Source organism: Cheilinus undulatus, linkage group 22, assembly GCF_018320785.1.
Source record: "Cheilinus undulatus linkage group 22, ASM1832078v1, whole genome shotgun sequence".
Classification (NCBI taxonomy): domain Eukaryota; kingdom Metazoa; phylum Chordata; class Actinopteri; order Labriformes; family Labridae; genus Cheilinus; species Cheilinus undulatus.
Genome location: NC_054886.1, coordinates 30,514,663 through 30,528,579, shown reverse-complemented (window position 1 = coordinate 30,528,579; position 13,917 = coordinate 30,514,663). Strand labels below are relative to the sequence as shown.

The 13,917-nt window shown below is 39.9% G+C and overlaps 1 protein-coding gene across 4 annotated transcripts in view; it reads left to right on the top strand.

The window, feature by feature from the left end:
- The window catches only part of LOC121504624, a 52,200-nt gene that overhangs the window by 5,887 nt on the left and 32,396 nt on the right, over window positions 1-13,917 (top strand). For 2 of the 4 annotated variants that reach the window (XM_041779578.1, XM_041779576.1), the window contains exons 2-10: window positions 3,017-5,214; window positions 7,366-7,427; window positions 8,489-8,527; window positions 9,446-9,613; window positions 9,751-10,235; window positions 10,435-10,697; window positions 12,226-12,333; window positions 12,419-12,517; window positions 12,618-12,655. In XM_041779578.1, the coding sequence (XP_041635512.1) occupies window positions 3,376-5,214; window positions 7,366-7,427; window positions 8,489-8,527; window positions 9,446-9,613; window positions 9,751-10,235; window positions 10,435-10,697; window positions 12,226-12,333; window positions 12,419-12,517; window positions 12,618-12,655 (3,101 nt within the window). In that variant the 5' untranslated portion in view covers window positions 3,017-3,375. The remainder of the gene's footprint in view (window positions 1-3,016; window positions 5,215-7,365; window positions 7,428-8,488; window positions 8,528-9,445; window positions 9,614-9,750; window positions 10,236-10,434; window positions 10,698-12,225; window positions 12,334-12,418; window positions 12,518-12,617; window positions 12,656-13,917) is intronic. The other 2 variants (XM_041779577.1, XM_041779579.1) reach the window with 2 other exon arrangements.

Genomic DNA, 13,917 nt, shown 5'->3' with positions numbered 1-13,917 from the left:
AAATTTCCTTTTCAAAAGTTTGTAGGACCCCTGTAAGACTGTCATGGATGCAATAGCCAGTGCCTCTCATAGGTTTTTCTGTTGTTTTTGTGACATTTGTCTAGTCCTTACTCTCGTACTGCCAGTCCACCTTTTTTGGTTTTGCTTAATAGAAACTATAAAATCTGAAATATAAATTGGGAACAGCCTATTTGGGGGTCTCTCTGAGGGAACAAGATTGAATCTGTCTTCCAAAAGGATATTTTCCATTCTGTACAATGAAGTCCTCAAAGTGCTGATGTTGTGCCAATGTGTAGCTAATTTTGTACCATTTGTTTTGAATTTATAATCCTAGCTGTTCTAGTTGTGAAGTTCAGACCCTAATCTAGTTTCCTCTGCCTACCTCCTACAGTCACTTTCCTGTAATTGAGGAGTCTTTTCAATCAGACCAGCACTGTAAGGTTTATTTAACAGTAAACCACTGTTGTCTTTTAATGTACCATAGCACCTAATTTCAAAGATGAATGATATCAGAAAAGGGCCTACCAGCATTCTCCTTGACTCTGTTCCATTATGCTTTATATGGAGAATTGGCTGCTTGTTATGCAATGAATGGGGCTAAAGTTCAATAGCCTCAGATCATGTGTGGAAGGTGACAGTGGTGGCTTCACTAATGGTCATAGCTCAGCATTTTATACTGCTATATTGGATGGACTGGTTAACATTTGTTAATCCCCTGATTAAATTCAAGTAACAGGTGTTTGACTGACTATCTTAGTACCTACCTACTTAGATATTATTCCCATTTTCTGAATTAAAATAGCGCTAAACAGTGCTGTTCCATGAGGTGCCGTCTGTGGTATTATTTTGTGGTTGTTTACATTGGGTTAAAGATTTTTATGGTAGCCATTAACCAAAGCTACAGTAGCTACCATTGGTGACAGCTACAGTTTACAGATTATTTGATTGAGATTGTGGGTCTGAAATGCTAAAAAAAGGTATTAGTAATGAATTTAACAGAGTGATAATTCTGGTGCCGACTGACTTAATCCATTCAGCCACGTAAATGTACTCATCCTTTGTTAAGAGCATCATATACACCAGATTTCACATGTATATTGAGCACTGCTTTAATGAACGTTGATGATGAAATTCTCTCATTAAAACAAACATGTTTGATAACGCACAACACTTTTACCTTTATTGTCCTCAACCCTGTTTTTATATTCTATATGTCACTGAAGGTGTTGCACCCTGGTGGTGCACCATTAGGGGTGCACGATATTATCTGCCTGGTAGGCTCATTGGTATGAAAATTTAATCTGAAATTTTCTGCAAGTATTTACAACTGATATATTGTCTGCCTTTAACTTTTAAAAGTTTGAAATTTCAAGGTTTGACTTACATTTATTGGTATTATATGTGATGGGGAAATGTCTAACTTGCATAAACCTTCACCTTGACTTGAGGGCTCTCTTGAGGAATTTTTTGGGGCAGTCATTTACATCTTATCTTTGGACACGTCTTATTTTGAGGCTGACAAGGACCCAGGACTGGAGTTTTAAGGCCCAGAAAGGGTTTTCTGTGTAACAAGAGTTTGTTTCTTAACTTGTTTTGTAAGCTTACTGTATGCTGATGGGTTTAAAAGAGGACTGGATGGACGAACGTCACTCATTCTTCCATTATCATCCTTGATGCTGTGGTTGGTTTGTGCCCACTATCGCAAGTAAAAACAAATCCAGAACGTGTCTCCTTCTCACTGATCGGTCTCTTAGATTTACAGATATCATCTAAAGGGAATTTGGCAAATACTGGTTAAAATTCAATATCGTGCTTCCTCAGTATCAGTTAGACCAGTGGTTCTCAACCTTGGGTTTGGGACCCCATTGGGGGGTCATGAGACACTGAGAGGGGATCACCAGATCCCTTAAAAAAAAAGAAAAAAAAAAAAAAAAAAAGAATATTTTCAAAATTACGCTGTTGCCACTTTACACTAATGTTACCAAATTGTAATCCCTTTTTCATCACTTTTAACACCATTTTTGCCACTTAAAACACATTTTTTTCAATTTTATACCCTTTCCACCATGTTTTTCCGCCTGTTATGGCACTTCTAAACCAATTTTTGCCACATTCTGCCTGTTGTTGCTTCTGTTGACACATTATTGCCTCTATCAACCACATTTTACACTCTTTTTTGCCCATTTACCATAGTTAACCCATGTTTGCCAGTTTATATCAATTTTCTATCCCATTCCAACTGATTTCCACCAACTTTTTGCCTTTTAATGCCATTTCAGCCACTTTTTAATCCTCTTTCAATTTCACCACCCTTTCTACCATTTTTTGCCATTATTAACCAAATTTAGCCATTTTAAGCAATTTTAATTATGTTTTTAACAAAAATTATTTTTATTTAAATAAGGTGAAATGAATAAATAAAGATATCTGTTTCTTTAAAAAGAATGGTTTTTATTCAGGTCAAATATAAAATATGGTTTTCACAGCTTAACTGGTTTTGCTCACCTCCATGGGCCCCCAGTTAGGCTGAGTCCCAGAAACTTCACCCTATTCTTTAATGTTCCTGGCTGTTCAGCCACCTTCAGGTACAGTGGGGGTCCTGGGTCTATGGCACCTTTATTTTGGGGGTCGTGGGCTAAAAAAGGTTGAGGACCCCTGAATTAGACAGACCTGTTCAGTGTGAAAGCATTTTGTCTTGCAGCTCCATGGTTGAATGACAGAAAAAAACATTTCCATCTCTTTTCATCCCAGTTAGGCCAAATCTATGTATCACGTACTCCAATCATTTCTTGTTTTTACACTGCCCAACCTCTGACACAATATTTTTTACAGTACACATTATTGCTTAAGGGAGAAATCAAATGTGGATTATTTAGTCAGCTGGTGCAAAACAATACCAGTTACCCTAAGAGGTACAAGAAAAATGTGTCTGATTTGAATGTTTCTTTTGAAGATTATTGGCATTTTTTCACTGTTTGTACCTTGTTGCCTTTGCCTCATCTTTCTCTCATTGTAGTAAATTAGATGGAATTAATGTACCTCCAGCAGGAAGAACCTAAATCGACAAGTCAAGACACAGCTTTCCAGATTGTGGAATTGACCCAACTAAAACCTGAAGAACTGTCCCATTCAGTAACCCCTTCCTCTGTTTTTCAACTTTTCAGCTTTGCATTGCAATCGGAGCGTCTACTTTTAGGTCCCAAAAAGCCCTCGATTTGGAGGGCTTCCAGGGAGCTTTCTCCTGACTGGCCAGCAGACTGCTTTGTCGTAGCTGGCTCAGCTGAAAGCAGATAAACGGCAATGCTGCAACTTTAGGCAGCCAACACCTCTTCAAATGGACTCTTCCTTTTTTGACTTCTGAGTATTATTACCACCATGTCCAATCCCTTTTATAATCCCTATGCCCCTGGGAACAAAAGTTCCACCCAGGGGCAGTATGGACACTCCAATACACAGACTGAACGAGATCCTAGGAGGGCACCGTCTTTTCATGGACCAAGTCCTACCTTCAGCTCTTCTGGAACTTTCCCAATGATCCCTGAACACTCCCTGAATTACAGACCTGAACCAAGTAGGGCCATCAGGGACGAGGATGCACAGAGCTCCATGGATATGCATATTGGCAGAGCCAGAGAGGAACTAAGGCCCCCCAGCAATCCCGTGCATCAACCCATGGACCAGGGATCTCGGTTTACCAGCACACAAATGGAAGACTTTCGCTCTCCAGGCACAGGAAGGGCACCCTACCCGATGGCCTCTACCCCTGCCTCTCTTGGACATAGACGTGAAATGGACTTAGAAAGCAGCAGTGGCACCATGAACTGGTCTAAGAACTATGCAAGACCCTCAGATGCTGGCTCTTCACTGAAATCAGCATCTGGATTTTCAAAATATGCGAGCAGTGATGATGGAAGGTTAAATGATCCTGAGGACAGAGAAAGGGATTTGCAGCATATTCCAGGGCTAGGTGATTATGACTTCCCAGCCTCAAGCAAACCTGGATCATCTATAGAATCCAGTCAACCCATGTACACTTCTGAATCAGCTGCAACCATCCTTCTGCGATTTGGCCTTGAGAAAGAAGATTTGGAACATCTCATTGCTTACCCCGAAGACCAGATTACACCTGCCAACCTCCCGTTCATTTTGCGCCAAATACGCCTTGAGAAGGACAAGAAAGCAGCAACAGCAGCTCAGTCATCACCATATCTTGAACCCCAACCCAACAGAACAGTGACTGGACCGAGTAATTACAGTTTGAACAGTCCTGGTGGGGCACTGATGCAGCCAGAGGAAACTGTATCAGCTGTTCTGCAGCCAAGTAAAGTGATTGACTATGGACATACTGGGAAGTATATGACAGAGGTTGGGGATGAGTTTGGACTGAAGAGTGACAGGGACGGTAGCAGTGGGAGTGGAAGTGTTTTTATGAGTCGAGAACCACTGCAAAAAAGTACGACAGAGTGTAAAAGTAGCACCTTGGGTTCATCAAGTGAGCAAGCGAGTCCTTTCCCCGGTCTCAGCTCTTCCTACGGTTCACTAAGACCTGCACCTTTTTCAAGCAAGGATCAACCACCCATGCAACCAAAACAGACTTTTCAAGATATTCTCAGCTCTTTCTCCTTGCTAAAGAAAGACACTGACATAAGCATTCGTAAGCCTGAGGCCTCCAATCCTGTTCCTTTGAGTCAACCAGAAGTGGATCGCCATCTGACATTGAAAACCCAACAACCACCTGCACAGTCCCATGGTCTGCACCCCAGCCGACCTGGCCTTGTGCTCATTGGCAATACTGAAGCTGGTGGCACAAAGAATCCAAGTAAAACTCCAGGTCAGTCACCGCAACATCCAGTGCAGCAGGCGCAGAAGCAGCCACCTAAGCAGGCCCAGAAGCCGTCAACGAAGCCAGCGCAGAAGCAGCCGGCAAAGAAGCAGCCTCAGCAGCAGTCAAAGAAACAGACGCAGCAGCCACAGAAGCACCCGGCATCGCAGAAAGGGCAAGCAAAGAGGTCCCCAGTTTATGGGAGATCAGCTTCCCCTGCTGATGCCGACCAACGCCAGAAAGCAGCAACTTCTAAAAGGCCAGCGAAAGACAAAGCAGCAGTCTCCAAGGATCAGCCAACACCTGAGATGATGCGTGACTATGCTGCAGCCCCACCCAAAAAATTTCCTCATATCTGTGTTCTGTGTAACACAGAATGTACTGACATGAAGGTGAGTAGATGATTGCCCTCTGTTCTTAATCCTTTATGGATTTAAAAAATGTATGTATGTCAAGAGATGCTGTCCTAGTCAACTGTGTAATCACAATCCAAGTGAGTATGTTGGTGATTGCTTTTCTTTGTGGATCTACTCAGTGGGTTTCTTTTGAGGTTGAAGTGTGTACTCCAGATTCTGTTTGAAACAATTTATGTAAACTATTCTTTTGTGTAATTGCTGTGAAAAAAAACCACAAGAATGTGAACTATTTTGAGACAAAAAAATTGTCGAGGATAGCAAGCTTTGACAGTAGTTTACACTCCGTTGTTCATGTATTTCCAAACCAAATTTTCTGTTCCCATTTGTTTTAGATAGGTACCAGCCAATTAAGAAATTGTTTAACATTAGTTGAGGCCAGTAAATATGATTTGATTGGTTTAAAGATGTTGTCAAGATTCTGGTCATATCTAATTAACTTGTTCAACAAGAAATCATAAAAAAGGTTGTTTTTGCATTAAAGTTCTTTGCAGGTGTATTTCCTCTACCTTATCATTTTAGCTATCAAGTATGTATTTTATATATTAAACAATATTTTAGATGCAGGGAGCAGCTAAAGCCTGGCACACACTACAAGATAATCGTGCTGATTTTGGGTGAGATCTCATGGTACTGACCAAAGTCAGGACGGCCTGATCATCAGATGTTTCTAAAGCTTATCTTCCCAGATTTTCCTGATGAGTGTGGTCTTGTCCCCTCCAACCTCCTCTTAAGACAATCAAAACCACTTCAATTTGAAATCGTAGATATTGAACATGTTCGATATTTATGGTCAGAAATCTTATCATGTGGAGCGGCCAGGTAGACATGAACCAGATTATGACTTGGGACGGAACAATAGCCAATCAAGAAGCAGCTGACTAAAGGAGGCAGCACAACAAACACAGCCATAGCAGCACCAACTGACAGAGAGAAGAGCTGGACTGCAAATGGATTCCCCAGTGGATGTAGCAGGTCCCTAACAGCTAGCCACATTTAGCTTGTGTACTCTAAAGTTGACTGTTCTAGTTGTGGAGTTTTGAGAGTAGAAACTGTTTATCTGTCAATGGATCGGTTAGTTTGCAGTGTGCTTTGTTGGTCATTTTATTGCACACTACACAACAGCTACATCTGGCATGTATGCAGTCTCTCACCTTTTCAGAATGAGCTAGGTTAAAATCTTGTATTGTGTGCCAAGCTTGAGTTTTGCAGTTATTTTTAGATGTGTAAATTCCAGGGAAATACACTCAAAGCAAACAGAGCAGATGCCAGTCTGACTGAATCAACCATGTTTCAATCTGTATTTAGATCTTCATTGTATGGACTCTGCATTTCTTACTTTGGTTCAATAGTTGAAGATACCAGTGTCTTGGTTGACTACTTTGCTGCCTGTATTCTAGATGTCTCCATTTTCCCTGGTCTACATCTGAATGACCTCTGCTGAGATCACCTTTTATGAACTTTGGGATACCAGCTTGGACGATTGTACAAATATTGCTCTTTTCGGACCCCATAAGGAAGATTTTTTTTCTTTCTTTTTTTGCGATGGCTATCGGTACTTCTTTTTCTTTTTTTTTTTTTATTTCTCACAAGACTGGTTACCTACGAGATCAAGTCGTTTTGGTTCAGATGTTTAAGAAGTGTGCAGGTTTCCAAGTACTCAATGCCTTCAGTATTTTTATTTTTTTTTTGCCTTTTTATTTTTTTTACATCAGCACTTTGCCTTAAGACAAGCCTTGTTTAAACTCAACTTTCAACAGTTTTTTTTCCATTTGCTTATGCAGTGACTTTGTTCAAGCTCGCTTTTGTTTTCTGGACGATTGCTGCCAACTGAGGATGTTACGACTGGATTAAATCCTGTTGTTTTTGATGGACTTATCGCATCAACACACCCTGGAATTTACCTTCCTTAGCATGGAATGGAATTAGGACCATGGTTTTGAGAGACGCTTGGCGCCAACAATGATGGGCACTTTTAAAGATCCAAGAGACTTTAAGTCTTCTATTTTGTTAAATAAACTACATGTGCTGTCTGAAAATCCAACAACTGCAGTTCAGATTGTAAATATTCTAAAAATTGTTATGCTTGTAAGGCTTTTCTAAATGCATTTTGTCCGTTTTTCTGATTAGGACTGGATCACCCACCAGAACAGCAGCTTTCACCTTGAGAGCTGCAGACTCCTCAGAAAACAGTCAGTAGTTTTTGTTGTTCTTGACATATCTTGTTCATCTTAGATGCTTTATGCTTTTTCAGAGTTTTTCTTAGAATGTTGTTAAATATAACTGAGAAATAACTTATAATAAGTTTAAAATACTACTAACACTGCCTTAGGGTTACTTTCTGTTTTGAACTTGTAGTTTGTGCAGTATCTAAATTTCCTGCAGGGTCTCTGAAAGGAACTTATTGTAAGGCTTGTGAACAGTGATTAGGAATGGGTTCTTGAAGAATAACTTTAACCAGGGTCAGACTACATGATTTTTTTTGTCTGTTATGATGGTCACTGCACCAGATTAGGCAATCATAGAGCCATAAATTCATGCTGTGACTTTCCCAATAATTATTGCGACCGATAATGATGTTAGATGGTAGAGGGGCACGGCTAGATCACACCTGGATCAAAGACTATATATATGTTGATTTACTTACCATATTTATTTGTCTACCCAAACTTTATGATGACTGATGTGCTAGCCTAATGCTTATGCCAACAGCTGTTAATCACCAGGTTGCTAAAGTGCATCTGCTATTTCTCGCCACATTTCTCTTTTTTCATCTTTCCCCCCTGCAATGCATCATGAAGGCAGGAATGTCATTGCCAGTGCTCAACAAACCTTCCTCTGTCTCATAGTTCCATCTCATAGTACCGGCCTCATCACTCTTAAGTGGTAGTGTTTGGTTTGTTTACATTTGTGACTTCTATGTATACAGTGTGCTGTCACTGGTGAATTCACTAACATCACGCAACCATAGAATGTAGGACAAAAATCGAGCATGATGGACTTTTGGTTAGGAAGGTTGTTTGGTGTTAAAGATGTTGATTTTTGTTCATTATGCTACACTAAATGAGATAAAACAACTGCAACTGTTGGACTGGGCTGTCATTGTGCTGAAAATGTGTAGTCTGACCCTGGCTTAATGATAGTTTTTCTAATTACACTTAGAAACATCTATTCTTCAAAACTCCTTCACTTTGCATAATTCACAAAATATCTGTTTTTGTTTGTGATTGTTGTATTTTTATGTTTTCTACAGATATCCTAAGTGGGATGGTGAGATTGTGCTCGGGCCGAGGTAAATGTCATACACTGATTAGGCACTTCAGCACTCTGTTGAACTTATGCATTGTGTATTTTCAAAACACCACATTTGCAAGGATCATTCGCTTGCCCCCATCCAGCAGGAACTACAAAAGAAATGAATGTCCAGTTCCTATTCAGTATTAATCATGGGCTGCACGAAGGCACAGAAGGTTCCTGGTTTGCATCTTGGTCAGATGGGGCCTCTCTGTGCGAAGACTGCGAAAACATGCTTGTAAGGTTGATTGGAAATTCCAAATTCATGTGGGTCTGAGTGTGAGCATGCCTAGTTGTTTGTCTCTAAGTGTAAGCCCTGGCGACCAGTCCTGGATGTTCCCCTGAATGAGATATACATTGTCGAATATGGATGGATAGATCCTGTTGTTATTGTTAATGCAAAATTATTCCCAAATTCCTCATACTCTGCATCTTCATCTGCATATTAATCTGCTACTGTAGAACAAATTACTTCCCTTAAATCAATCTTTGCAATTCTTCTGCATGCACTTTGGGCTGTCTCTGATGTATCCCTTGAGTGCTGGTCCACGCCAGGTTTATTTTTGGTTCTGGCCATGACCAAACTACTTCAGTCCACAAAGATTGATCCCTACAGCAGGAAAAACATGCAAAGCATCGGGTCAACTTCAATATACAACACGATGCCTGAATTTCTGCTGGTAAATCCTCACTAAATCAACATTATGTCCCATCCTGTGGCACCAGCAGAGCTATTACAGCACTACTGATAAAGAAAACCTAACTTTTGAGGTGGAAAACCACATGATTTTACATGAAATCACATGTCCTTTGTTGCAAATGCAAACCGAGCCGAGTATGTGGAATTTGAGGGTAATCTAGAGTCCCAGTCTGGTAGACTTAGACATTCCCTTCTCTTTTCGATTGTTCTCTTCAGAGTTGCAGGTAAAACTGCCACAGCGTCTACTTCTTCAAAGAAAGGCAGTCATGGAAGCCACTCCCATTCAAAGTCAATTAGCCCTCATCGCCAACCTGGCCCAGAGGGAAGAAGGGATAAACGCCGAAGCAGATCTCGGTCTCCACAGAGCCCCAGATACAACCGCAGGTACCACAAAAATCACAATTTTAGCTATAATAATTAAAAAATGGATTTAACTCTCAGAAGTAACTTGAGGAATGGCGATTTTTTTGCCGAGTTTTATCGCTTTCTAAAATTAATTGAAACTCTTTGTACTCTCCAAGGTATGACCTCCCAAGCACCTCTAGCTATCGGTCACGTTCACAGAGTCCTGGAAGAAGGAAGGATGACAGGCAATCATCTCCAAGGAGAACTCGAGAGAGACGATCACCCCTAAGGAGAAGCAATGAGTCACCGTCGCCACCAAGGAGGGTTGACAACAGATGGTCACCGCCAAGAAGGATCAGCGATGCATGGTTGCCACCGAGAAAGGGTGATGGGATACGGTCACCGCCAAGGAGGAGTGCTGACAGCGGATCACCGCCAAGGAGGGCTGACGATAGATGGACTCCACCAAAGAGGTTTGACAAGGGGAGATCGCCACCTCGGAGACTTGGTGAGAAATGGTCACCACCGAGGAGAAGCGAAGGCAGCAGATCGCCATCAGGGAGAAACCAGGAGAGACGCACGTCCAGAGAGGGGTCATCGCCTCCGAGGAAAAAACCAAACAATGCAGAAAACCTGGCCAAGAAACTACTAGAAACATCAGGTTGGAGAATAGAAAATATTATTAGATCTTAAATGTTTTGAAAGGTTTAACTTGTGACCAAACATGTTAAGTTTTTTCAATTGGATGTCTGTAAATTTTCCCTTCAGTTAGTTCATCCTAGTATGGTATCACATCTTCAAATGTTGATCCACTGGTTTTGGAGCTTTATCTTGACATTGTTTTTGTGTTTTTCCATTAGGTGTTCAGTCCCTGTCCAATAAGTCGGACCTTGAGGCCGTGGTTAAATCTCTGGCACCTGTTTTGTTTGCTGAGCTAGCCAAAATGAAATCCTCCTCCCCCTCCTCCCTTGCAAAAGGTGGAAAAAGCTCGACGCCTTCTTCCTCCGCGAAGCTAAATAAGTCGTCCTTGTCCTCTAAACCATCATCCTCTTCATCTATGGCAAAGGCAAAGGTTTCGACAGCAGCTTCCCTGAAGGCTAAAACAAACTTGCAGAAGAACGAGGTAAGCTGTTCAAAAAAATGCAACCCTAATTCCAGAAAAGCTAGGATGTAAATCCATACTTTATTCACTAAACAACATAAACAACATATCCGATTTTTAAACTTAAGTTTTACCATTTTGTGAAAAATGTTGGCTTATTTGGAATTTGATGACAACAACACATCTCAAAAACGTAGTGACAGGGCAACAAAGCGCTTGTAAAAGAGGAAGAACCACTTGAGGAGCATTTGGCAACTAATCAGGTTAATTGTCAACAGGTTGGTAACATGACTGGGTATAAAAGGATCATTTTAGAAAGGCAGAGTCTCTTAAAATTAAAGATGGGCAGAGGTTCAACAATCTACGATGAAATGCATCTAAAAATTGTGGATCAATTTTAGAAAAATGTGCCTACAATTGCCCTCAGACGGCATGCTGATTCTGTAATGTAAATCACTGCATGGACTCAGGAACACTTCCAGAAATCATTATGTTGTGGAAATCTATATCTATAAGACAACACCGACGACAATCAGCAGGAGAAACTTTTTGGGTTTTATCCACACCTGAGGTGGACACACCAACTATGACCATGACAGGGCCTTCACAGAATGTGTGGAGTACGTTAAATCCAGTCCTCCTTTGTAGCCAGTAGGTAACACAATAGGTCGTAAAACAGAGTCTTGCCCCACAGATAACCCCTGCTAGGCCATTAACCTCCCAGTCAAAGGGTCCTTTCATTGTCAAGATAAGGCGGGCTCGAACACAAATACCTACAAGCCATGAATAAGATGTTGTTGACCACCCCAAAAACCCTTTTGTTTTAAAACCCTCAGTACAGTCCTCAAAGTCCCTCAAGAGGTGAAGACCAGGTCAGACATACAGTAGTTTGCTCAAGACAAGACGGAGGTTTAGGTGGGGTAAATGCAAGGTTGCAAGTTTAAGACATGATTTTCCATCACACTTGTCTGTCAGCACAGGTTTGGCATCCACAAATGTAACTTAAAGCTGCATCATGCAAAGAAGAAACCCTTTGTGAACAGGATTTAGAAACACAGCTGTCTTCTCTGGGCCATTGAAATAGATTCAGGCAAATGGAAAACTGCTCTGTTGTCAGTGGAATCAAAAGAAGAAGGCTCGAAGTTGTTTGGCAGCTAGGATACTACATCAAACAAGAATGGGACAACATTACTCTCCCAAAACTCCAACAACTGGTCCCCTCACCTCCTGGATGCTTAGACTATTGTTAAAAGAAGAAGGGATGCTACACAATGGTAATCAGGCCCCTGTCCCTACTTTTTTGAGATGTGCTGCTGCCATCAAATTCAAAATGAGCTGATATTTTTCATGAATTGGTAAAATGTCTGTCTTAGTAGCTGATATGTTCTTTTGTGGTTTATGAGATTTTCAAATCATTGCATTTCTTACATTCAAGGCAACGGCCCAACTTTTTTGGAATTTGGGTTGTATTAAGGTTAATGTATGGGTGATTATGAATTAAACATAGTAAGTCTTTCCTTAAACATTTGTTCTCTTTCATCAATCCAAGGTGAAACTAGACGGCATTCATAAAAATCTTTCTCATGATGATGTGGTCGCTGCTCTGGAGCGGTACGGGAAAACCAAGTCGGTTCTGCTCTATCGGTCCACAGAGGAGGTCAGCTTAGAGGAACTGAAAACATTTTATATATGTCATGTTTGATGTTATGTAACAAGATGTGTGTTTGTGTGTTCATGTATAGGCAGTGGTAAATTTTGAGAAAGAAGAAGCTGCTAATAAACTGAGGGCCTTAAAGTACGTTGATGTGAAAGGAACTGCTGTTGCTGTTGTCAGAGCAAGGGTATTCACTTTTTTATGCCTCTCAGCTGTAGTCCATTTTTCTACTCATGTGAAGTCATACAACAAAAAATCTTTTTAATATAATTATGTTCTGTTTACAGGTTGCGTTGACCAAGAAGCAAGTCAGGGCCTCTTCATTGTAAGATGTTTTTCATGGCTCCTTTAATTGCAAAGATAGTTTTCATTGTTTGAATTTAATTCCTCTTTATAAAAAACTCTTCAGACTTTTCTTAAAAAAGGACCGTTCACACCTACAGTATGTGTTCATAACTATCAATACGTGTCAAGTTCATAATTTTTTAATGAGGATCGTCAATGTAAAATAATACCAAGAATTGGTTACTACACATGGAAAAATGTCTAAAATCATGTGTATGATAAGAATGGAAGTAGATTAGAGCCGCAGATTTTTTAAAATTGAAATTCTACTCTTTTTTTGTAATTTCTGAGAATGAAAATCGAATTCTGTTTAATCTCAGATTTCCATCTTTTTTTCTCAGAATTCTTGCCTTAATCTCAGCATTCAGATTCTTATCAGGACTTTGACTTGATCTCTGATTTGTGATTCAATCTCAGCATTCTGATTTTATTTTAAAAATTATGACTTTAATCCCAGAATTCTGATTTAATTTCAGAAATAGGATTTAATCCCATTTGTCTGACTTTAATCCCAATTTTCCGACTTTATCTCAGAATTATGGCTTTAAACCAGATTTCTGACTTCCATCCCAGCGTTATGACTTTAATCCCAGACTTCTGATTTAATCTCTGCATTCTGATTTTGTCTAAAAATTATGACTGTAATCACAGATTTCTGGCTTTAATGTTTAAGATTCCAGCTTTTTTCTCAGAAATTTGACTTTTCTGATTTAATCTCAGAATTTTGACCTTATTTTAAAATATTGACTTGAACCCCAGATTTTTTCACTTAAATTGAGATTTTGATCTAATCTAAGGTTTATGACTTTAATCCCGGTATTCTGACTTAATCTCAGAAATATGATTTAATCCCATTTTTTGCTGACTTTAATCCCAGTTTTTCTTTCTTGATCTCAGAATTATGGAATTATGACTTAAAACCGTATTTCTCACTTTAATCCCAGATTTCTGATTTAACCCTTAGTACTTTGGCTTTAATCCAAGATTTCTGACTTTAATCTCAGTATTCTGATTTAACCCTAGTATTATGGCTTAAATCCCAGATTTCTGACTTTAATCTCATTATTCTGATTACACCTTAGTACTTTGGCTTTAATCCAAGATTTCTGACTTTAATCTCAGTATTCTGATTTAACCCTAGTATTTTGGCTTTAATCCCAGATTTCTGACTTTAATCGCAGTATTCTGATTTAACCTTAGTTTTTTGGCTTTAATCCAAGATTTCTGACTTTAATCCCAGTA